This window comes from Balaenoptera acutorostrata, chromosome 9 (assembly GCF_949987535.1).
Source record: "Balaenoptera acutorostrata chromosome 9, mBalAcu1.1, whole genome shotgun sequence".
Classification (NCBI taxonomy): domain Eukaryota; kingdom Metazoa; phylum Chordata; class Mammalia; order Artiodactyla; family Balaenopteridae; genus Balaenoptera; species Balaenoptera acutorostrata.
In genome coordinates, this window is record NC_080072.1 from 79,698,257 (window position 1) to 79,723,842 (window position 25,586).

The 25,586-nt window shown below is 34.8% G+C and overlaps 1 protein-coding gene across 2 annotated transcripts in view; it reads right to left on the minus strand.

Moving 5' to 3' along the window:
* The window catches only part of PGR (progesterone receptor), a 105,062-nt gene that overhangs the window by 3,873 nt on the left and 75,603 nt on the right, over nt 1-25,586 (minus strand). For both annotated transcript variants that reach the window (XM_057552786.1, XM_057552785.1), the window contains 3 exons: nt 24,149-24,454; nt 14,706-14,850; nt 13,081-13,211 (listed from right to left, as the gene is read on the minus strand). In XM_057552786.1, coding sequence (XP_057408769.1) covers nt 13,081-13,211; nt 14,706-14,850; nt 24,149-24,454 — 582 coding nt within the window. The remainder of the gene's footprint in view (nt 1-13,080; nt 13,212-14,705; nt 14,851-24,148; nt 24,455-25,586) is intronic.

The following is a 25,586-nucleotide window of genomic DNA, read 5'->3' on the forward strand; positions in this document are numbered from 1 at the left end:
CCAAATGTTGGGCACAACTTCCTACTCTTATGACTAGTTCTCTTGTTTCCACTACATAGTCAATTTACCTATTGCTTTTCTCCTAAATCTTTTCGGTCCTTCTGTTGTCACTTGTCTGAGATGTCCTGGTTGATTTCTTTAGCAACTCTATTACCAGAACTCCCAGTTTCCTTGTTTCCTTTTACTTTGGTCTCACTTGTCCTACAAACAAATTTTCAAACTGAAGTGAAGTTTCTGACTTTTTCTGCAACTACATCCAGATTGCTGAAAGAAAAATCACATAATCTCTGGATTTATGATCTTGACCCTTAGCAATATTTCTATAGAGAAGTGTACTTCATTTGAGCAAAGCCAACCGTATGTGTCCAGCAAAGGGAGATAAATAATCCTTTTTCAAAAACTCCTACTTTATTCCCTCTACCCCAATCAGACCTTGGCTTCCACTTCCCTTGGAAAAAAGACAGCCACAGATAACAAACCGATAGAAACCAAAAGTTAATTCTTTGGTTTTGAGTTTTCAAGAGCTCACATCCTGAGTATAAAAGGGATTTAGAAAGGTAATCTTGGCAATATGAGATTTTTGCTCCAATTGAAAACTTAACTGTTGTACATACATTTGTATGTATATGCTATGTGTATCTATGATCTTGTCCCTCTACTTCATATGGCAGCTATTTTATTTTTTTTTTAATTTACCATTTTAACCTTTTATTACTTTAAAAAAAATTTTTTTTTTTTTTTGGCTGCACCACATGGCATGTGGGATCTTAGTTCCATGCCCCCTGCATTGGAAGCTCCAAGTGTTAACCACTGGACCACCAGGGAAATCCCTATAGCAGCTATTTTAAACATCCATAACTCTTTTTACACTTCCCAACCAATCCTCAAATCTTCCTCACTCTTAAACATGACTATAAAATTATTTTTTCTTCTGACTACTGAAGTACTGTCTTCTCATTGGGCTTTAAAGAGTTGGAAAACTAGTAACCCAAAGCCCTCACTATATCCATCTAAGCGTTTAGGACCAGACTTGAACCAATTATCCTCTTTACAAGAGAAGCGGGCCTAATCCCACCCTCATTCTTTTAGTATCAACACTAACAACATGCTCCTAGGATATGATAATCTAATCACTAGGCTCTCATCCTATGCTCCTGGGATACCTCTGAAAATTATCCTCCTCTCCTACTCTCTTCCCTAGATTTCAGATCTATGGTGAACCAGCTCTCCAAAAAATTTCTATTTCCTTTGAGGTCTTTACATTAATTCATTGTTTTCTTAATTATTACACCCAGCATTACATGATTGGAGAATTTTCTCTCAGATTCTTATTGATTCCACATGTGGGTTTTTAGGATTTCTTGTAACTATATTAGTGGCAAGTGGGAGAGAGTGAGTGAAGGGCAGTTAGCCAGATGCTATTTTAGATAAGAATACTTTAAAAAAAGAATACTTATTTTTGGTTTAGCTAATTTAAAAATAATGTGTATTCATTGGAAAAATTTTAGAAAATACAGAAAATACATGGAAAATTACAAGTTACCTGAGATCCTACAATCCGATATTTTAGGACATTTCCTAATATTATATTGAGAACATTTACTTATATCATTCAAAATTCTTCAAAAATGAATGTTTCAATTCTCACATAAAATTTCATATCACAAAAATGTGTAGGACATACAATTTATTTAATTGTTTTATCATTTGACATTTGGAATATTTTACTAATCTTAACAATACTTATGATGAATGTCTTATTTTTTATGGATATATTCTTAGAAGTAGAATTATTAGAGTAAAAGGTATTAACTGTCTTAACACTGATAATATACATTTCTAAACTACTTCTTACTAGTTAACTGTTGTGTGCTTTGTAATGAGTATTTTCATTTTAGGTAATCTTTGCTTTTTATAGAGAAAAATAAAATACCATCTCATTTTCACTTCTCTAATTATTAGTGAGGTTGAACAATTTTCTTAAGCTTTTTAGTGATTTTTTTTCTGTTTTGTATTCATTTATAGTGATCTAAGCTGTATTTTAAATATTCTTCTCAGTTTGTGGTTTAAAGCCTAGTTTTAAAATATTTAATCAGTTTTGTAACTTTATTAGGGCAAAGAGTACTGCCCAGGCAATCCAAATTTTGCCATGCTCCAGAGGCAAACACTTTCAATTCTTTCAACTATTTCTTTTGATCTTTCCTTCCATAGCTTTCAATAACATCCTTATAGTGCTGCTCCTTGAGTTTTTATTTTTAACTTTTGACTTTCCAGTATGGAAAATGGGACTGTAGCTCTGTTTCCATATTCCAGATCTACTATTACCCCCACACCACAAACACACTCACACACATAGAACTTCCTATTCCTCCTCTTCCTAATATCATTTTCATAATATTGGTTAGATCAATATTCAGTGTTTATTATTTTAGCTATGCAAAATGCTACTACAGTCAAGTCATATAGCATTTACTATGACTTCTTTTCTTTTCTAGTATAATTTTTTGTTTTACTGAGAGTAAGTAACCATATTGATGGGTGCGAAGTTGTATCTAATTGTTTTTTATTTGTGTTTCTCTAATGACTAGTGATGCTGAGCATCTTTTCGTGTGCTTAATGGCTATTTGTAAACCTTCTTTTGAGAAATGTCTATCAAGAACTTTATTTATTTTTAAATTGGCTTATTTTTTTATTGTTGAATTGTAGAGGTTCTTTATGTTGTCTGGATATTAATACTTTTACCTTGGCAGACATATGATTTTCAATATTTTCACCAATTCAATGGATTGCCTTTTCTTTGTGTTGTGTCCTTTGATACACAGAAGTTTTAAATTTTGATAAAGTCTATTTATCTTTTTCTTTTGTTGCCTGTGTTTTGGATGTTATATCCAAGAAATCACTGCAAAATCCAATGTCACAAAACTTTCCCTCTATGTTTTCTTCTAAGGCTTTCATAGTTTTAGATCTTAGATTTAGTTCTTTGATTTATTTCAAGTTAATTAAAATTTTTGTTGAAATATAGTTGATGTACAATATGTTAATTTCAGGTGTACTACATAATGCTTTGACATTTGCATACATTATGAAATGATCACCACAATCAGTATAGAAAACATCTGTCGCCATACAAAGTTACTACTTACAAAGTTATTATATTACTGGCAATATTACTTATACATATATTACATGCATTGGCTTATTTATTTTGTAACTGGAGGTTTGTACCTCTTAATCCCCTTTACCTATTTTGCCCCCTATCCCCTCCCCTCTGGCAACCATCTATTTGTTCTCAGTATCTATGAGTCTGTTTTCATTTTGTTTTATTTGTTTGTTTTGTTTTTTAGATTCCACATGTGAGATCACATAATATTTGTCTTTCTCTGAATTATTTCACTTAGCCCAATACCCTCTAGATCCATCCATGTTGTTGCAAATGGCAAGATTTCTTTTTTTATGGCTGAGTAATATTCCATTATATATTGCCATATATATATGTATATATATATATATGTGTATATATATATATATATATATATATGTGTATATATATATATATATATATATATATATATATATATATATATACACACACATCTTCTTTATCCATTTATTTATCAGTGGACACTTAGATTGCTTCCATATCTTAGCTATTATAAATAGTGCTGCAATGAACAGTGGTATGCATATATCTTTTCAAATTAGTGTTTTTGTTTTCTTCAGGTAAATACCCAGAAGTGAAATTGCTGGACCATATGGCAATTCTATTTTTAATTTTTTGAAGAACTTACATACTATTTATCATAGTGGCTGTACCAACTTACAATCCTACCAATGGTGCACAAGGGTTCCCTATTCTCCACATTCTCGTCAACACTTGTTATTTGTTGCTTTTTTAATGATAAGTCATTCTGACAGGTGTGAAGTAGTATCTCATTGTGGTTTTGATTTGTATTTCCTTGATGATTAGGGACATTGAGCATCTTTTCATGTATCTGTTGGCCATCTGAGTATCTTCTTTGGAAAAACGTCTCTTCAGGTCCTCTGCCCGTTTTTTAATCAGGTTGTTTGTTTTTTGATATTGAGTTGTATGAGTTCTTTGTACATTTTGGATACTAACTCCTTATCAAATATAGAATTTGAAAATATCTTCTCCCATTCAGTAAGATGCTTTTTCATTTTGTTGATAGTTTCCTTCACCTTGCAAAGCTCTTTAGTTTGATGTAGTCCCATTTGTTTATTTTTGCTTTTGTTGGCCTTGCCTGAGGAGACAGATCCAAAGAATATTGCTAAGACCAATGTCAAAGTGCATACTGCCAAACATAGGCAATAAAACATATACTGTAGGAATTTTATGGTGTCAGGTCTTACATTTAAGTCTTTAATCCATTTGGAATTTACTTTTGTACATGGTGTGAGAAGTAGTCCAGTTTAATTCTTTTGCATGCAGCTGTCCATTTTTCTCAACACCATTTATTGAAGAGGCTGTATCTTCATTGTATATTCTTGCCTCCTTTGTCTTAGATTAGTTGATCTTACAAGTATGGGTTTATTTCTAAGGCTCTCAATTGTGTTTCATTGATCTACGTGTCAGTTTTTGTGCCAGTACCATAGTGTTTTGATTACTGTAGCTTTGTAGTATAGTTTGAAATCAGGGCTCTTGATAGCTCTAGCTTTGTTCTTCTTTTTCAAGATTGCTTTGGCTATTCAGGGTCTTATGTGTTTCCATACAAATTTTACAATTATTTTTTCTAGTTCTGTGGAAGATGCCTGTAGTATTTTCTTTTTTTAATTAATTAATTAATTAATTAATTTATTTTTGGCTGTGCTGGGTCTTTGTTTCTGTGCGGGGGCTTTCTCTAGCTGCGGCAAGTGGGGGCCACTCTTCATAGTGGTGCACGGGCCTCTCACTATCGTGGCCTCTCTTGTTGCGGAGCACAGGCTCCAGACGCACAGGCTCAGTAGTTGTGGCTCATGGGCCTAGTCGCTCCGCGGCATGTGGGATCCTCCCAGACCAGGGCTCGAACCCGTGTCCCCTGCATTAGCAGGCAGATTCTCAACCACTGCCAGCAGGGAAGCCCAATGCCTGTAGTATTTTGATAGGGTTTGCATTGAATCTATAGATAGCCTTGGGCAGTATGATCATTTTAACAACATTAATTCTTCCAATCCATGAGCATGGTTTATCTTTCCATTTGTTTGTGTCATCTTCAATTTCTTTCACCAATGTCTTGCAGTTTCTAGATTACTCGTCTTTTATCTCTTTGGTTAGATTTATTCCTAGGTATTTTATTCTTTTTGATGCAATTATAAATGGAATTGTTTTATTAATTTCTCCTTCTGATAGTTTATTATAAGTGTATAGAAGTACAACATATTTCTGTATATTAATTTTCTCTCCTACAACTTTACCGAATTCATTTATTAGTTTAAATAGTTTTTGGTAGCATCTTTAGGATTTTCTACATATAGTATCATGTCATCTGCAAACAGTGGCAGTTTTACTTCTTCTTTTCCAATATGGATGGTATTTATTGCTTCTTCTTGTCTGACACTGTGGCTAGAACTTCCAATACTATGTTGAATAAAAGTGATGAAAGTGAGCATCTTTGTCTTGTTCCTGATCTCAGAGAAAATGCTTTCAGATTTCACCACTGAGTATGACATTGGCTGAAGGTTTGTCATATATGGCCTTTATTATGTTGAGATCTGTTCCCACCACACCCATTTTGTTAAGAGTTTTTATCATAAATGGATGTTGAATTTTGTCAGAAGCTTTTTCTGCATCTATTGAGATGATCATATGGATTTTATTCTTCAATTTGTTAATTTGGTTCATTATATTGATTGATTTGCAGATACTGAAGCTTCCTTGCATCCCTGGGATAAATCCCACCTCATAATGGCGCATTATCCTTTTAATGTATTATTGAATTCAGTTTGCTAATACTTTGCTGAGAGTTTTGCATCTACGTTCATCAGTGGCCTGTAATTTTCTTTTTTTGTGGTATCTTTGTCTGGTTTTGGTATCAGGGTGATGCTGGCCTCATAGAATGCTGGCCTATTTAATTTTTTTTAATACTTGAGAATGATATGGGTAAAATTCGCCTGTGAAGCCATCTGGTCCTCGACTTTTGTTTGTTGGGAGTTTTTGGATTATTGATTCAATTTCATTAATGGTAATCATTTTGTCCATATTTTCTATTTCTTCCTAATTCACTCTTAGATTGTACATTTCTTTTTTGTTTTTAGGTTTTTTTAAAATTTATCTTTATTTTTTTATTGGAGTATAGTTGCTTTACAATATTGTGTTAGTTTACACTGTACAGAAAAGTGAATCAGCTGCAGGTATACATATATTCCCTCTTTTTTGGATTTCCTTCTCATTTAGGTCACCACAGAGCACTGAGTAGAGTTGCCTGTGCTATACAGTAGGTTCTCATTGGTTATCTATTTTACACATAGTGTCAATAGTGTACATATGTCAATCCCAGAGATTGCACATTTCTAGCAATGTATCCATTTCTTCTAAGTTGTCCATTTTATTGGCATATTTGTACTAATTGGTACATATTGTACTAACCTCTTATGATCTTTTTATTTCTGTGGTGACAGTTGTAACTTCTTTTTCATTTCTGATTTTATTTTTATGGGCCCTCTTCCTTTTTTTCTTGGTGATTCTGGCTAAAGTTTTATTAATTTTGTTTATCTTTTTAAAGAACCAGCTTTTAGCTTAATTGATCTTTTCTATTCTTTTTTCATCTCTGTTTCATTTATTTCTGTTCTGATCTTTCTTTCTTTTCTTCTACTAAGTTTGGGTTTTGTTTGCTCTTCTTTTTCTAGTTCCTTTAGGTGTAGATTTGATTGTTCATTTGATTTTTTTGTTGTTGTTGTTTCTTGAGGTAGGCCTGTATTGCTATAAATTTCCCTCTTGGAACTGCTTTGGCTGTGTCCCATAGATTCCGGAACAATTTGTTTTCCATTTTCATTTGTCTCAAGTTATATTTTTATTTTCTCTCAATTTCTTCAGTGACCATTGGTTGTTTAGAAGCATATTGTTTAGACTCCCTGTAATTTTTTCCAGTTTTTTTCCTTGTAGTTGATTTCTAGTCTCATACCATTGTGTTCAGAATAGACACTTAATATGATTTCATTTTTCTTAAATTTATTGAGACTTGTTTTGTGGCCTAGCGTGCGATCTATCCTGGACAATGTTCCACGTGGACTTGAAAAGTATGTGTATTCTCCTGTTTTTTTAATGGAATGTTCTGTAGATATCTATTAAGTCCATCTAGTCTAACGTTTCATTTAAGGCCCATGTTTCCTATTGACTTTCTGTCTGGATTTTCTGTACATTGATGTAAGTGGGGTGTTAAAGTCCCCTAGTATTATTGTATTACCATCAATTTCTCCCTTTTCGTTTGTTATTATTTGCTTCATGTATTTAGGCAGTATTTTATACCTTTTTAATGTGTGTATCCCTTAACTACTTATTGTATATAGATGATTTTACTACTTTTGTGTTTTAACCATTTACTAGCTTTACAAGTGGTGATCTACTACCTTTACTGTATGTCTGTCTTTACTGGTAAGAATTTTCCTTTCATAGTTTTATATTTCTAGTTGTGGCCTTTCCTTTCTGCTTAGCAGAGTCTCTTTAACATTTTTTGTCAAGCTGGTTTAGTGGTACTGAACTCTTCTAGCTTTTGCTTGACTGTGAAATTCTTTTTCTTTCCTTTGAATGATATCCTTGCTAGGTAGAGTATTCTTGGTTGTAGGTTTTTTCCTTGCATCACTTTGAATGTATCATGCCACTCTCTTCTTGCTTGCATAGTTTCTGCTGAAAAGTTAGCAGATGGTCTTAAGGAAGTTCCCTTGTACATAACTAGCTGGTTTTTTTTCTTGCTGCCTTTAAGATTCTGTCTTTATCTTTAATTTTTGTCATTTTAAGTATCATGTGTCTTGGTGTGGACCTCTTTGGGTCCATCTTATTTATAGTTTTTTGTGCTTCCTGGATCTGGATGTCTGTTTCCTTCCTCAGGTTAATGAATTTTTCCAGCTATTATTTCTTAAGGTCTTGACCCCTTTCTCTCTCTTCTCTCTTTCTGGGACTGTGTAATACAAATGTTAGTATGCTTGATATTGCCCCAGAGGTCTCTTAAACTATCCTAATTTTTTAAAGTTCATTTTTCTTTTTTCTGTTCAGCTTGGGGGATATACACTACTTCATCTTCCAGATCACTAATCCATTCCTCTGTATCATTTAATCTATTCTTTCTTTCTATTTCAGTTATAGTATTCTTCAGCTCTGATTGGTTCTTTGTATTTTTTAACTCTTTGTTGGAATTCTCACTGTGTTCATGAACATCTTTACCATCATTACCTTGAACTCTTTTTTTGGGGGGGGGCGGGTAGATTGCTTATCTCCAATTCATTTGGTTCTTTTTCAGAGATTTTGTTTTGTTTTTCTCTTTGGAACATATTCCTCTTTATTCTCATTTTGCCCAACTCTCTGTGTTTATTTCTATGTGTTATGTAGGTTGGTTACATTTCCCAATCTTGGAGAACTGGCCTTATGAATGAGACATTCTAGGGACCCAGCAGTATGTTCCCCTCTGGCCACCAGAGCTATACTCTCTAGTATGTGGACTGTGTGTGCCCTTCTGTTGTGGTGGGACTGACAACTGTGGGTGCACTGGTAGGGAGGGCTGGTTCCCTGTGAGTCCCTGCCTCATGTGGTGGCTACAGGCCCACTGGCAGGCAGGGCTGGGTCCCTGTGTAGCTGGGCAGCCCAGGGTGTCTTGGGGCTGGTACCTGCTTTCTGGAGGGCAGGTAAGCCCCCTGTGCTAATCCAGAGAGAAGATTCCAAAATGATGTTTGCCAGCGCCTGTGTTATCATGGTAGAATGAGCTCCCCAAAATGGCTGCCACCAGCATCTTTGTTCCTAGGGTAGTCCCAGTTGCCTCCTGCCTTCCTGGGGGGATCTCCAAGATCAGCAAGTGGGTCCGACCCAGGCCCCTTTCAGACTACTGACATTACGCTAGGACTTGGGAGTATGCGAGATTTTGCATATGCTCTTTAAAAGCAGCATCTCTGTTTCTTATAGCTTTCCAGCTCTCTCAAACATTAAGCCCCGCTGGTTTTCAAAGCTAGATACTCTGGGGGCTCATCTTCTTGGTGCAGGACCCAGGGCTGGGGAGCCTGATATAGGACTCAGACCCCTTGCTTCTTAGAATGGACCTCTACAATTGTGATATTTCTTCTATTTGTGGGTTGCTGACCCAGGGATGTGGGTCCTCACTATATTATGTTTCCACTTCTCCTACCTGAGTCATTGTGCTTCCTTATTTATCTCTTTTGTTATGGAAAATCTTTTCTGATAGTCTTCAGGTTGTTCTCATAGATAGTTGCTCTGAAAATAGATGTAATTTTGGTGTGTCTGTGGGAGGAGGTGAGTTCACGGTCTTCCTACTCCATTATCTTGGCCACCTCTCTCCAAAATGACAAGTCAATTTTTGTATATAGTGTAAGGTAAGGGTACAACTTAATTTTTTTGAATGAAGTTTTCCATATACCATTTGCTGAAAAGACTGACTATTCCCTTAATGTTTACATCTTTATTTCTTTTTCTAATGTTTCGTTATTCTCTTTCTAGATTTGGGTGTTGGGCTTCCTTCTGAACTGTGAGTTTTCTTATTTTTTTTTTTTTTTGCTCTACTTTTGAGAGGTTTTTCAACTCTGTCTTCCAATGCCAGTACTCACTTTTAAATTAAATATAAATAAATATATATATATTTTTTAATTTCCAAGAGCTCTTTTCTTTGTGTTATTCCTTTTTCATGTATCCAGTCATTGTTTTATGGTTGGAATATGCTCTTTTATCTTTCTAAAGAAGGATGGTTTTTAAATTTTTTAGAAGTTTTCATCTCCCTACATGGTTTCTGTTTCCTCCAAGTTGTTTTTTTTTTTTTTTTTGTCTTTGTCTTTGATATCAAATGCCTTCCTCAGATGCCTTGGTTGTTTATTTACATTCAAGAGTGGAAAATTAAAAAGCTGATTGATAGTTCTGTTTGAATGGGTAGTGCTTATTGACTGTGAGCTTTAGTGCAGGGCAATCTGGCTAAGCTATTTCAAAGAGAAACTCTTGCTATTAGCATTTTTAGTTATTTTTCTTTCTAGCTAAACAAATTCTTTAGAGAAGAATCTTTCATTTTCCTATCTGGAGACTATAAACTTGGATGACGGTGTTCCAGAAGATAGGTGGGTTTGGAGGATGGTGTCTCAACATTTAGTATATACTTAATTTGTTTCCACTATCAAACCCCTCACCCTCATCAGTGCCTGCAGTTCACCAATCCAGCTGCCTTCTGTTATATCCTCTTCAGGGAATAAACCTACAATCTCTGCCTTAGTTGCAGAAGAACAATTGCATGGTTGGGTGATATTTGGAAACAGATTTTCAACAGAACTTGGTGTTTTAAATTCTACTTTCATTCTCATTTCAAAAAAAAAAAAATCATTGTTGTCACTAATTGCAAAACATGTTAGAGGTTCAGTGATGCAAATCAAGGTGCTTTTTGACTTTTCTTACTTCAGGCTTAGAATCCACCTTCTCAGGTATGCTAAATTAGTTCTACATGCTGGCTTGCAGAATTTTATTGCTATTGATTTTTCTTTCATTTTCTTTCCCTTTTATTTTATTTCTTAAAAAAATCCCTTGACTAATATTTTTATGTAGTTTTATTATTATTAGGAACAATGGTAAAAGTGTGTGTTCAAACTGCCATATTTTCCTGGATATCTGTATTTTAATTTTTAATGGCAAATGGGAGGTTTAAATTCTTATCAAATTATTGAACTTTTTCTTTGCCAACTTTCCTATTGCATTTATTTTTTAAAAGGTATTCCTTATTTGAGATTTCTAAATCATTTATATTCCTTTTAGCTAATTTTTAACAATTAAGGTGCTTACAATTATGTGCCATTTATTTTAGGATACAATTTGAGCTAAATATCCAAACTAACTTTCCCCCAAATATAAAGCTGCTTTTCTCAACAATATTTATTTGTTCCATGCTCAAAGATCTGTGATGTTTCCACTGCAGCATATTAAGTTCTAGTATGTACTAGTCTGACTTGACTAATTCAGTGTATGTATTTCTCTTCCATACTCTATTAATTATTGTAGCTTTCTAATTCTCTCTCTGCCCCCAGATTTTTGTAATACTTACCTATTTTTTAAGACTTAAGGATGAATTTTCAATAACATTGCCAAGTCTCTCCTCAAAAATCCCATTAAAATTTGTGCAAATTTTATTACACAAGTACATATAATAACATATATATATATATATTACATATAGTGTTATTCACTAAATATATGATTTTCCCTTTCCTTGAAGTTGCAAGTGGCCAAAAACCTTGCCTTCTATGGTATGTGAGTGGAAGTCATATGTATCTCCCTTCCTTCCCTTACCACTCCCTTTCCTTACCACTGCTCTAGTGATTATGGAAGCATGCGTCAAGATGTAGCCTCCATTTGCCTGGACACCTGAGTGATGACAATGAGCCTCCCTGTTGATCTGCATTGGAAATATAGTGAAGAATAAATACTTAATTTTTTTTTTGATAAGCTACTGAGATTTGGGGTTGTTTGGTCCCCAGCATAATGTAGCCTAGCCATAATTACAGAATTATGTTAATGACATCAACTAATTTGGGAGATCTAGAACTATCTATGATATATCTGCTATTGGATTCATTACTGTCAAGAAGAGAATGACAGGCATTAACTGCTGTATTATTACATTTATTCCAGTTGACTCTCTTGGCCAGTCCCATATCAATTCCCTTAACCCCTTTTATGCTTTTTCATCAAATTAGGCTTGCAGGTCTATGCTTCAGATAGGGTTTCCAAGGGTGGGGGATAAAGCTATGGATCCTTAGATCTTGTATTAATCTGTATCTGGGCATAGATTTCCTGAGGTAAACTTTCTTCTTAAGAGTTCAGCTTTTCTGCTTTTTCTCTTGATATACTCCCCAGCCCCACCATTCAAGATTTATGCCATTAGAAGGAAGTCTCTGCACAATCATTGATGAGAAACTATTGGCTCACTTTCTACCTAAGGCCTTAGCTTTCTGTGGTTTCCTTTCAAATCACTATGAGTGAAGGAAGGGCCAATTCAGACATTCAAAGGCTGAGTCTACCTGTGCATGGAAATGGCACAGAAAAGGGTAAAAGTTAGAAGCAATTTAAAAAAATTTCCCACCCAGACCCTTGGAGATCCACTGAAGCAGAGGTGCATGTGTTCTTTGTGTATTAAAGAATGAATGGATATCTACCCATCCTTCTGGTTACCAATGCTGTTCTATAGTACAACATTTCCTTTTTCTTCAGGGTATGCAACTAGGGTTCATTTTCCAGCCTCTCCTGCAGTTAAGGTGAGCCACAGAATGTGGGTGGCAGACAGTTCAAGGTCTCATCTCTAAACCTTTTCTTACGCAGTGCTCATCTTCTAGTCAGATCCAATGGAGGACTCCAAGGTGATGAAAAGGGTAGAGCACCTGGATGTAAGGAGCCTGGGTTTTCTTGCCAACCCACTGGGCTGACTGTGAGTAATAAATAAACTGCTATTGTATTATGCTACTGATCTTTGCAGTTATGTGTTATAACCCTTAGCCTATCCTGACATAAAGAGAATAGTTACAAATAAAATTGTGTGTTTTACATAGTAAATCCTTTGTGGGGTGGGGATGGAGGGAAGCATAGTTTGTGATTATGCAATATTAATTAGTTTATAATATCTAATTGGATGAATATGAAAAAGTCATTTAATTATGTTTTACCTAAAAAGGATAGAAACTGGCTTAATTGATGGGCTATTTTAATATTAGGTGATAGGTAAAACCTGAGAAATATGAAGTAATGTTATTATAGTCTATGGATGTTTCTCTTTTGCAGTTGTTATCTAAGATTCATAGCTCATGTGTAATCATATGATCATATTGTTGTTTGAAACTTTCCTAATGAATTAAAAATTAAGAAAGTAAATATCTTGTATTAAGTTACTTATGCTCACTCACTTGTATTAAGAAGTAGCAATACTTTCATACAGAGGAACTCTTCTTGGCTAACTTGAAGCTTCACAAACTCCTGTGGGATCTGCCACATGGTAAGGCATAATGAATAGAATGATGATTCCTTCATCCGCTGTCTTGCACCACACACAACACACAAAACAAAAAGCAACAGGAAAAAAAAAAACACAGAGTATCTTAGCCAGTTTATGTAATGTATCAGAGATTACGAGATTTAGTAATTATTTGACTTATTGAAAATGACTTTTTATAAACAAACTCAATATTTGGAATTTTAAATGTCTTCTAAATTTAGTCACAATACTGGATTTTTGAGGTTAAAAAATTTGAAGTTAGAAAATTATATTAAATACACATTAACTAAGATTAATGCTGTTTCTCACTTTTATTATCCCATTTTAAAAACCTAAACCAAGAGAGGAGAGTAAAGTTGTGGGAGTTGAAAATGTGGTGCTGAGGAACACTCAGGAAATACTTTATTTACTGATCTTTTCCTGTGAAAAACACAAATAAAATTTTGTGTGCAATCCAATGGGAGAGTGAATTCAATTCACAGAAATTGAATAGTATAGAATAGTTCAGTGTACTCAGTTTAGAGTATTCAGTATAAAATAGTTACACTGTGAACTATTCTAGAGGAAATGTATGGTGATATAGAAAAGACAACATTAACAAGCATTAAATAACTGACAAGACAAACACAAATTCTGAATGTTAAGGAAATTTACTTAAGGCATTTTCTCAACTCTGTACTGTTTTGTAATATTTGTGCTAGTCAAAGAAGTGAATAGGAATAGTGAAAAAAAACTAGATTTTGACTCAGAAGAGCTAAGATTCTTTGGCAAATTATGCAATCTCCTCTGCCTCAGTTTCCTGAACTGTGAAATAAAGGGTGCTGATTCCTTACCAACTTCAAGGGATTGTAGGAAAAAATGGAATAAAATATATGAAAGTTACCTGTAATCTGTAAAGACTTATCCAAATATAAATTATCATGTTATATAATTCTGAGTCAGCATGCACCATTAGGACAGTATAAATATTTTCATGAAAAAATTCTTACTCAGTTTAAGGTTACATGTACAAAGTTAATTACAGTAATTCCAATATAATGAAGCAAATTGAATTCAATTTCAGTATTTATCTTTCAATGTTTTAAATAAATTGCCAGTCTAATTTTTCCTCTAGGAAGAGAGATAATATTTTTACTTTTTGAAGGTAAGTCAATACTTTCATGCAAAAATATTCCTCATTTAATCCATTATCTTCATTACTACCAATGTAAAAATTTTAATTGGATAAACTAAATATTTACTTTTGTCTTTAAGTATATTTCTTGATACATTTTTGAAGTTAAAAAATTTTTGATTTGTGACAACTATTGAAGTAAAAGAAAAAAGCTCCAAATATCAAATCACTGATAAAATAATACAATTTTATTAATGTTGTCATTTAAAGCTATATCCCGAGGTAGTTCTAAGAAACCTTTCAGGAAAATTCTATTATTTAGGACACTAGATGTATGATCATCTATTGAAATGTAATTTTCAAGATTATCCTACGTATATACTTTTGATAACAATAACAACAAATGTCAAGTTACTACTTACTCATTTAGTATTAGATCAGGTGCAAAATACAGCATCTGTCCACTGACATGCTTATAAGATCTCCATCCTAGTCCAAATACCATTAAGCTCATCCAAGAATACTGGATGAGAGTTATCTGGTCATCAATATGTAAGTTTCGAAAACCTACAAAATAAATTTACATATAAATGATCACAAAAATCACTTTGTCAAAAACCTTAAAAATAAATAAAAATTTGAAAATAGATGTAAGTAGGGTAATGTAATATAATGTTTTCAATCTCAATATATTTACACAAAAAAGCAGGAAATAATAATAGAGTCTGAAACACTAAAAACAAGAAGAGACTCTGGAATTTATTAAAATTAGTCACTGTGATTTAGCATTTCTGGGAATTCACTAATTAAATCAAACATCTATCATTCATTCATGCAACACTCATTTATTGAGAGCCAATTGTGTGCAGGCACTGTGGTAAAATGTTGGGGTTATGAAGATAAGTAAGACACAACCGTTGCCCTTAAAAGAAGCTTGCAACTCAACAGGAGAGATAAGCACATAAGTATTGCGATAGAGAAGGTAAGAGGGAATACACCAGGCAATAGGGAGATCAGGAAAATTGCCCCCAAACAGAAATAATGCCTGAACAGATTAGAGTCAGTTGGTTGAGGAATCTTAATTCTTTGGGATTTAAACATAAATTGGTTTTATTTTGTAAAACCACTGCTTTCAATTATGCTACGTCTAATTTTTCTTTAACAATCCTTAATTAAATTTGGGGTAGATTCCGTAGTTTTCTGGTCACTTTTGCTTTCTGAAACTTAATCTAGTCTCATTTTAAATTCCCATATGGCTTAAGAGGTTTAGAGTCTGTGTGGGTATGGATGTGTTTGTGTGTGTGTGTGTGTGTGTGTGTGTGTGTATGTGTGGTGTGAATGCTCTGGTCTTTCACACCTTCACAACCTCCCTCTTTTAGACCTTTCTCTGGTGTTGGTGGTAGAGGAAGGATGGCAGGGAAAAGTCAAGTGTATCTTCACTTACATAGTCAAAGTTTTCTCTCCATCTCTTTCTAATTCTCTTTTTGCCTGCTTGGGGGAAGATGACCAGCTCAGCACTGATGGGCTTAAAGGAGGGAGGGGTAAAGAGGTGCTTGGAGGCATGGGCTGGGGTCAGATCGTGGATGGTCTTGTATTCCTATTAAGGAGCAACGGGAGTGATATAGCCTGATTTATATTATGCACAGCTCATTGGTAGACATGTGGAGGATGGATTCAAGGGAAAAGGTCTGAGGTTAGGGAGAGAAATTGGGAGCTATGGCCAAAGTCCAGGTGAGAGATGATAAAAGCCTGAAATAAGTCAACAGGTAGGAGTAGAGAAGATAGAGTGCATCAGAGAAATGTTTAAAGAGTAAAATCAAAGAAATCTGGCAAGTGATAGTACATAGGTAGGAGAAAGAGGGAGTCAAATAGATCTTTCAGTTTTTTTACTTGAATGGTGGGTGATGATAACAGCATTACTGAGACAAAATAAAGGAGGAGAAACAGGCTAGAGAAAAAATAGTAAGTTTTGGACCTGTTTGAGGGACTGATGGAATATCCATATACATATGAATTGGAGGTATGAGGAGTTATCTGAGCAAAAGATATAAAATTTAAATTATTTGTACCTGAGTGTACCTGAAACAATAAAAGTGAATGAAATATTTCATTAAAGGTATAAAGAAAAACAAGTGTTTTGGTAGGAACCTCAACCACTTTCTGTACAACTTTTTAAATAGCGTCTATTCCTTCAAAAACTCTCACTGAAGTCCACTTACAAATGGCCTATTTCAAAAGTAAAACCAAAGCAAAACTTAATTTCTTAGATCTCAAGGGCAAAAGAAATTTATTTCCTGATTCAGTTAACTATCTCAAGACAGGTAGCAGAAAAGGCTATCTATCTTCTCTCCATACTCTCCAGATAGTCCCAACTTCATGTGAATAGTAGGAAGACTGCTATTCCCTTCCTAGAAATTCTTAGTCTCAGATGAACCAAAAACAACCCTAGCACATATTCATAAATAGTGGTACCATAGCAGATATTTGCCCCTTTTTTGGGGGGAGGGTGACTTTTCAGTGTTTCACTTTCTCCCCTGCCTCCTTCTCTCCCTCCCTTTTTTCCTCTATGCAAATAGAGTTTCCCACTGATTGTAGTTTGGTGAGAGCAAGTACCCCACTTTCCCACCAAGGAAGTTGGCTAAGGCCTCTTTCCCTGGGCTTGTGATCTAGGTTTGATCTGTGGAACACCTACTACCTGGACTTTGAAGCAAAAAATAGTAAAACAAAGATTAACATATGATTAGGCTTTATTTGTGATGGTGGTAGTGTCTAATGACAGTGGGATCCAATGGGGATATTTGTGATTTGTTTATTGGCCCTCCAGAGATGCCTTGGTTTCTGCCTACTTTCCAGACTTGTCCTCTAGCTTCTATTCACTGAATCCCTGATGTCTTTTCAGAAAATTATTTTTTTCTTTTTGTTTTGTTTTTGTTTTTTTGTTTTTTGTGAAGCTCAACTGTTTTTTTGTGGGGGGGTTGTAGTTGTTTTACAATGTTGTGTTAGTTTCTACTGTACAGCGAAGTGGAGTTCCCTGTGTGCTATACAGCAGGTTCTTATTAGTTATCTATTTTATACATATTAGTATATATATGTCAATCCCAATCTCCCAATTCATCCTTGTTTGTTTTTGTTTTTGTTTTCTAAAATTAATAGAGTCGGTGTTTATTGCTTACATCCTGATTTATTCAGGTGTAGAAAGACTCCCTAAATAGCTAGCCAAGAAAAATGTGGCATGCAATTTTCATAATTCTCTTTTTATTTTCATATGCCATACATGCATCTTGAAGTTCATGTTTATATATTTTACCTCTCTGGTTTTTTAAAAAATATTATGAGTCAGTCAATACAATAGATCTAATACAGAAATGCCACTTGTAAACTGAATATTTTATAGTAACAGTAATTAGTTCTTCCACCAAGTTTAGAATCATTTGATAAGAAATAAATAAACTTTCCTAATTTTTGCAAATCAAGACACCCTCAAGGGAGGCACATATAGACTTGGTCTATTTTTAGTATATTATAATATAAAAGGCAAATCTTGCTGAAATAACTTAAAACTTATGAAGTTACCAATATTTATAGCAGAAAGTATATTCTTTCTATTTAACAGAATGGAAAACAACTCAGAAAATAGCTTTATTTACTCCCCCTTTTAGAGGGCTTATCTGAGATAAATGTACAATGTTAAATTGACTTGAACATACTTGGTACAGAAGTGCATTTTTTTTTTACCATTAACTGTAATATCATTCATTACTTTATACTGAAACAAAGACGGGAACACTGAGATCAAATTCCCATTGATGATAATGATCAGGTAAACTCAGTACATTTGAGATGAGGATCAAAATGAAAACCTTCACACAGAGAAGTGATGGATGACCCGTAATTGTGTTCAACAAGTAGTAAAGAAAAATGCCCTTTCCTTTAAAGTGACTTGACTTGATAATTTCTGTCACAAGCTGTCCAATCCTTAATGACTAAAAAAAAACTGAAAAGAAAGTATACAGTAACACATGGCCTATATGACCTTCTAGGTTCTCCTGGCTTTACTGCATTACTGAGACAAAAGTCCACAAAACAGTCACATACTGAAATAGCTAATCTACAACAAGGGCAGAGCACTCACTACCTCAGCACCTTATGACACAAAGCATGAACTTTAACGAACACAAAAAAGCTTCAGCACAATAAATGTAATCACCAACATATGTTTGATGACATTATGAATAAGGACTTGATGGGTAATGATTTAAGGTAGCATAGTTCTTTCATACCACTTCCAAAATTTAAATTTCTATAAATATTCTTTAAGCACCTGTTTGGGATGAAGCATTATGTTTGCAACTCGGCATAAAGACTAGAAAGATGCTGTTTCTGCCTTTAATATTTGTAGTCTGTGAGACAGACAGATAAGTAGAACATAATTACCACTCAAGCGTGACAGTGGTGTGGTTGACAAAGACAAGGGTGAAGCGCTCGGAGAGAAAAGGGGCCTTTGGCTCAGTCTGGGAAGGCGCAGGAAAATCTTTCTAGGGGAAGGTTGATTAGCATCCTGAAGGCTAGTTAGGGACTGGCCAGGGAAGATGTAGGAGAAAAGAAGGGCCTCCAGGTAAGGAAAACAATATGGACAAAGAAAGGCAGGAAATGGAGCAAAGAGCTTTGTGGGAACTGAAGCTCAGAGGTGCTTGAAGTGGGAGAGTGAGAGAAAATGTGCAAACTCAGGAGGCATATCACAGAAAGGCCTGGGGTACTAAGGCTAAGAAGTGTGGCTTTGTTCTGGAAAGGGAAGGGAATAATATAATTGATTACAATTGTTTTTGAAAGATGATTCTGGTGGCAGAATTGAGGATGGTTTGGGGGTAGTGTGAAAGTGTGGTAACAGTGTCAGTCAGGGGTCTACGACCGAAATCTAGGAAAAAATGACCGGGACCTAAACTAGCTCAAGGCAGTAGCAGTGTAAATATCGTGGATAATGAATCATATCTATAATAAGCAGAGTTGACAGAATTTGATAACTAATTAGACAGGAGGTGAAGGAGAAAAGTAAGCCAAGGATTATAATCAAGATTCTGTCTGAGGTGCCATTTCAAGATACAGTAAAAGGCCTTAGGCTCACAGAGCAGAAGGTCATATTGGCTTGGAAGTTCATTCAGGTGGAAATGTGTAATAAGCAGTAGAAATATATGGTCTAGTAGTTCCGTAGAGGGTCTGGGTTGGTACCATGTAATTAGGAGTCATCAGAATATAGTGGTAGTTGAAAACAAGGCCATGAGTGAGCACATCCAGCCTTGCAGACTGAGAAACTACTGGAATTTAAGATGGAACCAGGAAATGCTAAATTCATGGTGTGAGTGGAAGAACAAATCCACAAAGGAAACAGGAGATACGTAAATTGAGAGAAACATTATCTGTCTGGAAGGGAAGTGATGAATGCCAAAGGAAGAGTTTCGGCAAAACATGGTTACTTTGTCAATGGCCCCAGAGGCATGTGAAACATGTTAAGGGCTGAAAGTATTCATTTGATTTGATAAGTAAAACATTTTGGTGACATTGGCAATAGTAATTTCAGTGGAATAGGATATCAGAAAAATCATTTTTTAAAGTCTTCATAAAAGTATTATCAAAGCCTGACTTTACTCTTAGAAGGCTAATCTCATTTCTTTTCTATCACTTTGTTGGGGAAAGTAATTTAATTTATTCATTTGATTTGGGGCGAGAGAAAAAAATCTTTTGTCACACATGCAATGGCTATCACTGACTCAGAAGATATTTTGGCATGCTTCAAAGGCAGAAAACCAGACAAAGGACTGTTTGAGTCCTCTGATACTGATGATTGCAAGTAGTCTGGCTAACTGAGACCAAGAAGTAAGGTATGTTTAAAAATGTCAAAGCATTGACCTGAATACATTTTTTTCACCAAATAAATAGATGAATCAAGACAACATTTATAAAAAGGAAATATTTCTCCCAAACTTATCTGTCACATCAGTTCTGCTACAGTGTATTAATACACAGGACGAAGAATATTTAAAGATGAAATTGGACTGGGAATGAGTACTTAATGATTTAACTTCCAAAGCCTACTCTGACTCAGCCCATAATGTATGCCTCTAAATTTACTTTCTGCCATTCTCCCCAATATAATTTTATTGTCAGTGGTTTCTTAATACTTGGATGATGAAACCCCCAGGAGGCCAGTAGTGTTTGACAAACCATATGCACAAATGTATTTTTTCTCAATCAGCAGCTATTAAAAGTTTTAATTACTATGCCATGGGGGAAGGTATGATGACATTTTTTATGTTACTAAGGGACCTTCACACCTGAAAAGATTGAGAACCATTCTTATGCTGGTCTGATTCATTATTCACCAAGCATACCTCATGACGTCCTTATTTTACACCATTCCTTCTATCCAGAATGCTTTCTCGTCTTAATCACGATTTATCAGAGTCTCATTTCTCCTTAATGGTGTACTTTAACTGATACCTTGTTTCTGAATCCTTCTCTTGTCCCTGAAGCCAAAAATGTTCTTCTGTCCCCATTTTTAAAAATCTGTATCTTATGCCACTTTCACATACTTCTATAGTTGACCTTTGAACAACATGGGTTTGAACTGGGTCCACTCACCCAGGATTTTTTTCAATACTACAGTACTACATGATCTGCAGTTGCCTGAATCTGTGGATGTAGAACTGGGCTCACTGTAAAGTTACATGTGGACTTTTGACTGTTCGGAGGATCAGTGTCCCTAGCTCCCGCGTTGTACTAGGGTCAACTGTATAGTTGTTTGGGTGTCTTATATTCCGTTGGATTGAATGTTCCTTAACAGAGGGAATATATCTTGTTCATTTTTAAAATTTTGTAAATATTGTGTTGCTTCAAGTTTCAAATAAGAAAACATTACCCACTGAAATTATAGCTAAATGTCAATGTGAAATCATTCATGTATAGGTACAGTATGTCAGAGGCAATGTATCCTAAGAGATCGCTTGTAAATGTACTGTCATGAGGCTAAAGTATCTTGCAAATCTCCATTAAATAGAAACAAAGATATCTCTGAAATACTATGGGAACGGTGTTAAATACAATGCAATTATTGTAACAGGTCCAAGATAAAAGAAGAGCATAGACAAAGATGAAATGAGAATCCCTGACCAGGCAACATAAATCCTCTCAGGGACCTGCAGATACATGCCTTGCGGCCCTCATGCATGCTGTTACCTTGGTAATGATTATCATTCTGCATCTGATCTTTTTTTTCTCCTGAGAAATTTTTAAGATTATCTTTTTTCTTGGCAAAGTTAAAGGGCATTGGTTTATTTGGATAAACACATATAATCTACAAGTTTTAGTTCTTGAGCAAACACTTATTATATACAGTATTTTAACTTCAAATCCCTACAGGTCTGCTATTCAAATGAGCTTAACCAGAGAACATATGATCCTGTGAAGAAGTGTTGTCCCTGTTTAGTTTAGGACCATGATTCCTTTCACCCAGGTCTTCAAGGCAGGTTTTTCTCCTTTTGTGCCTCAGAGGGCCTAAAATCTGATCATAAGCTGACTTCCCAACTACACTTTCCTATTGTGAAAGAATTACCTGATCTACCTACATGTTTTCCTAGCAGCATCTTTTTTTTTCACTGTAAATAAGTAAACTATTAATAAGCTTCATTTAACCAAGGCCATCTTTCACAGACCAGTAACATGTGAGTGAATGGATAAAATAAGTTTCTCTTATGTACAAAACTGATGACCAGATGCTAGGATGTGCTGCACCAAAATGCATTCACACCATGAGCTCAGCCTTCTCTTTCTAACACCACTGTTTAATTGTTAAGTCTTGCACACAGGAAGTAGGCAACAGACATTTACCGAGTGAATCAAGTAAATAAAAACTGTACTCTGATTTAAAGTCAACCGAAAGTTTTTGAGTAGCTAATGATACCAGATTACTTTATATATATATATATATATATATATATATGTGTCCTTCAGAGTCCTTTCACAGAGGTCGATATAGTCACTCTAGTTCACTGATTATTTTCGTCATTCATTCGAGTTATTCCCAGAATTCAGACCATGAAAATATGGTTTGAAAGACCATGGGCCACACAATACTTTAATAATCCTAATGTTTCCCTTATTATACAGTTAGTGAAAACAGTACATGTAATACTGGTGATGCCATCATTCTTGTTTACTTACACACAAATTACATTTTGTAACATTAAAAATGTTGCCACCAAACACAATGTAAAAATTTTCTCTTACTCTTTTTGAGGGTGTGTGGGGATCAAAAATCTAGAGAGATAATAGTGTTTCAATTTAAGAAGCTCACTTAGTTTTTTCCCAAAATGAATAAATTATCGTTGGAATTATGACTGGTTATTTTCTAACTTTGCCAGTGACAGTAGAATCTTTTTAAACAATAGAGAACGTACAAAATGCAAACAAAAGAAATATGAACTATATCAACAAACATCAAAGAAATAACCTTTTCCAAATCATAGAAAAACAGAAAAGTTTAAACACATAAACACTCATTTTTAAACAGAAAAAGTTTGCCAATGTTATTGTAATATTTTAATTTAATAAAGATCTATCAAATTTGATAACCACTTTACAGTAACTTAAAAAAAAAACATTCAGAACTTTTCTAGTGGAAAAAAATATTACCTGTCCAAGGCTTTTCAGCAAGAATGAAGCTAATAAGAACCTGGGCACTGTGATTTTTTATTTTACTTTATCTTCACTAGAATAGTGAATTTAATTAACTTTTCTCAACATGTATTTTTTAAAAGATTCAACAAACAGGAATCTATTTTTCTTTCTATCTCATGTAACCTTGAATTTTCAATAACAATTCATCTATAGTATTTCAAACCTTTCAGGTAGAATAATAACTGAGAAATAATATTAAGGCAAATTGGGAAATGAATTCTTTTTTAAAAAGGCTATTAAATTTACCTGGAGACTAAAATGGCATACTATGTTTAATTCTTGATCAGATATTGGAAAAATAAACTGGTCTAAAGGAGTATAAGGATATTATTGGTGTGAAGAGAAAGTAACTTTAAAAAATGTTCTATTTCTAATTATGGGATTAATGCCTCCACAAGTAATTACTACCCATGTATTCTCTTGGCTTTATACTCTAAGGTTTAGCCAGGTGAGAACTGCACCCCTGTAACTCTTTGAACTGCTTGGCTCCTATGGAGCTGTGCTGAGAGAGCAAAAGTAGCTCATAAATAAAGTGACTGAAATCCTTTCATGATGATATAATCCAAATTCTCACTGTCTAGGTATAAATTCGAGAAAATAGTGACTGGAGGTTTCTCTATGTCCAAATTATTTGTTTATGTTTAGGAATTTTATTTCTTAATTGACTTTAGATACTCTGCTATACTCTGAATACTGTTTTGATTTGTTATATGAATAGGTACATTCAGTTTTATTTTCAACCATGTGAGGTTGGTTAAATTAGGATTTGGAACGAACTAGACATTTCTAAGAAGATGGTCAATTTGTCTTTTTTCTGAACTACTATATTATCTATGGTTTAACATATTGATTTATGCTATTCCTTAACTATTTCATTATGTAAGTCTTGATTCATCAACAAGACTCAAAATGTTATCTATGTCTTTTGTATTTCCATAGCACACAGTAGGGTCCTAGAAAAGTAACATATAATATAGGGTCCTAGATAAATATTTTGAACTGCTGAAACACATACTAAAACACCCTGCTTACACTATATTTAATTTATTGCACAGACTGTTTTATTTAACCACCCACTAGTAAAAAGCCATAGTAAAGTTTTTATTACATGCTATTATATACAAATAATTATTACCTGGCAGTAACTTAGACCACTTGACTACTGAAAGAAGTTGTCTCTCGCCTAGCTGATTCAGACTTGTCAGCAAAGAACTGGAGGTATCAGGTTTGGTGTTGTCGTGTCCTGCATAGACCACATCTGGTTCAATGCTCATGAGCAAGTTGATCAGTGGGGGGACCAACTGTAAGTCTTGATTTGGTGAAAAAGTGATTCTCTGGCTTAGGGCTTGGCTTTCATTTGGAATGCCCACCGGCTGTGAGAGAGCAACGGCATCTAGTGCTCTCATAACTCTAACTTTATTGAACTTTTTAAACTTTCGACCTACAGAGAAGAAAAAAAAAAAAAGAAAGGAAGGTAATATAAATACATAGAAACCAAATATTCCAGCAGAGAATGATTTTTCTTAATTCTTAAAATTATAGCATTACAGGCTTTGGCATCTATCTCATAAAATGAGACACAATAAGTAAAAATGTTAGGTCTCAGACTTGGATTAAATAATTAATTACACCAGCATTCACGGGGCTGATGGGTGTGGGTAATTACATCAGTATCCCATGCAAGGTTATGGAGCTTTGCAGTAACATGTAGAAAAGACAAATGGCTTTTAGCAGAAACCAAGCTCAGTGTTGGTCAATATTCTGACAGGACTGCCTTCCCAAAGTTAATGCTACAGACTACATAATTAAAACATAGTGTTTAGTAGATGTTGAATCTCCTTTTGAGTTTTATTCTTTTAAAAATCTGTTAAAAGATATGCATATACATATGCAAACCCCACAAAATCTTGTGCACAAATTCAGCGGGCTCATGATCATTTGAAACTCCTTGAAATCAATACATGGACTATTATGAGATATAAGGACCCAAAGCTAAGAATCTAATTTCTAAATTAAGGGAGGAGAGTGTCTACATCTTGTGCTGGTCAGGCCACATTTGTATTTCAGGACAATTTCTAGAATTTCTATTTTGCTGAATTGTCATGTGTTAGGAAGAAAAACAGTCTAACAGGGAGATGAGTAGAAATCTGCCTCATGAGGAGTGGTTGAAGGAGAACAAGATGTACAACTGGGCCACTGCTGGTTCCCAGGTGTCTTGGGGTGATCAGAGGGCAGGCTGGACTCCAGCTCCCATCTGCTCTATGACAGGCATGGGCTACTTAACAGTATCAAGTGTCTGTGCTGTTTAAGCCAGGAAAAATGGCTAAGGAAGGCTTGATAATGGTTTGCAATCATCTAAGCAGAGGCTGCAGTTTGCTGGCTCTAATCCCTGTTCTGGCTCATAGACATGTTTTGTTTGGCTCACACAATTCTTTCCAGAGTTATGAAAGCATTTCTGAATTAGCTGGGTGGCAACAATCTGTTAAAGCCGAGCTACAGCTGCTGCTTTTGAATGGGGCACAGACACTCCCACACGTCCCGGTTCCCACCACAAACTAGTAGTAGGCTGTTGG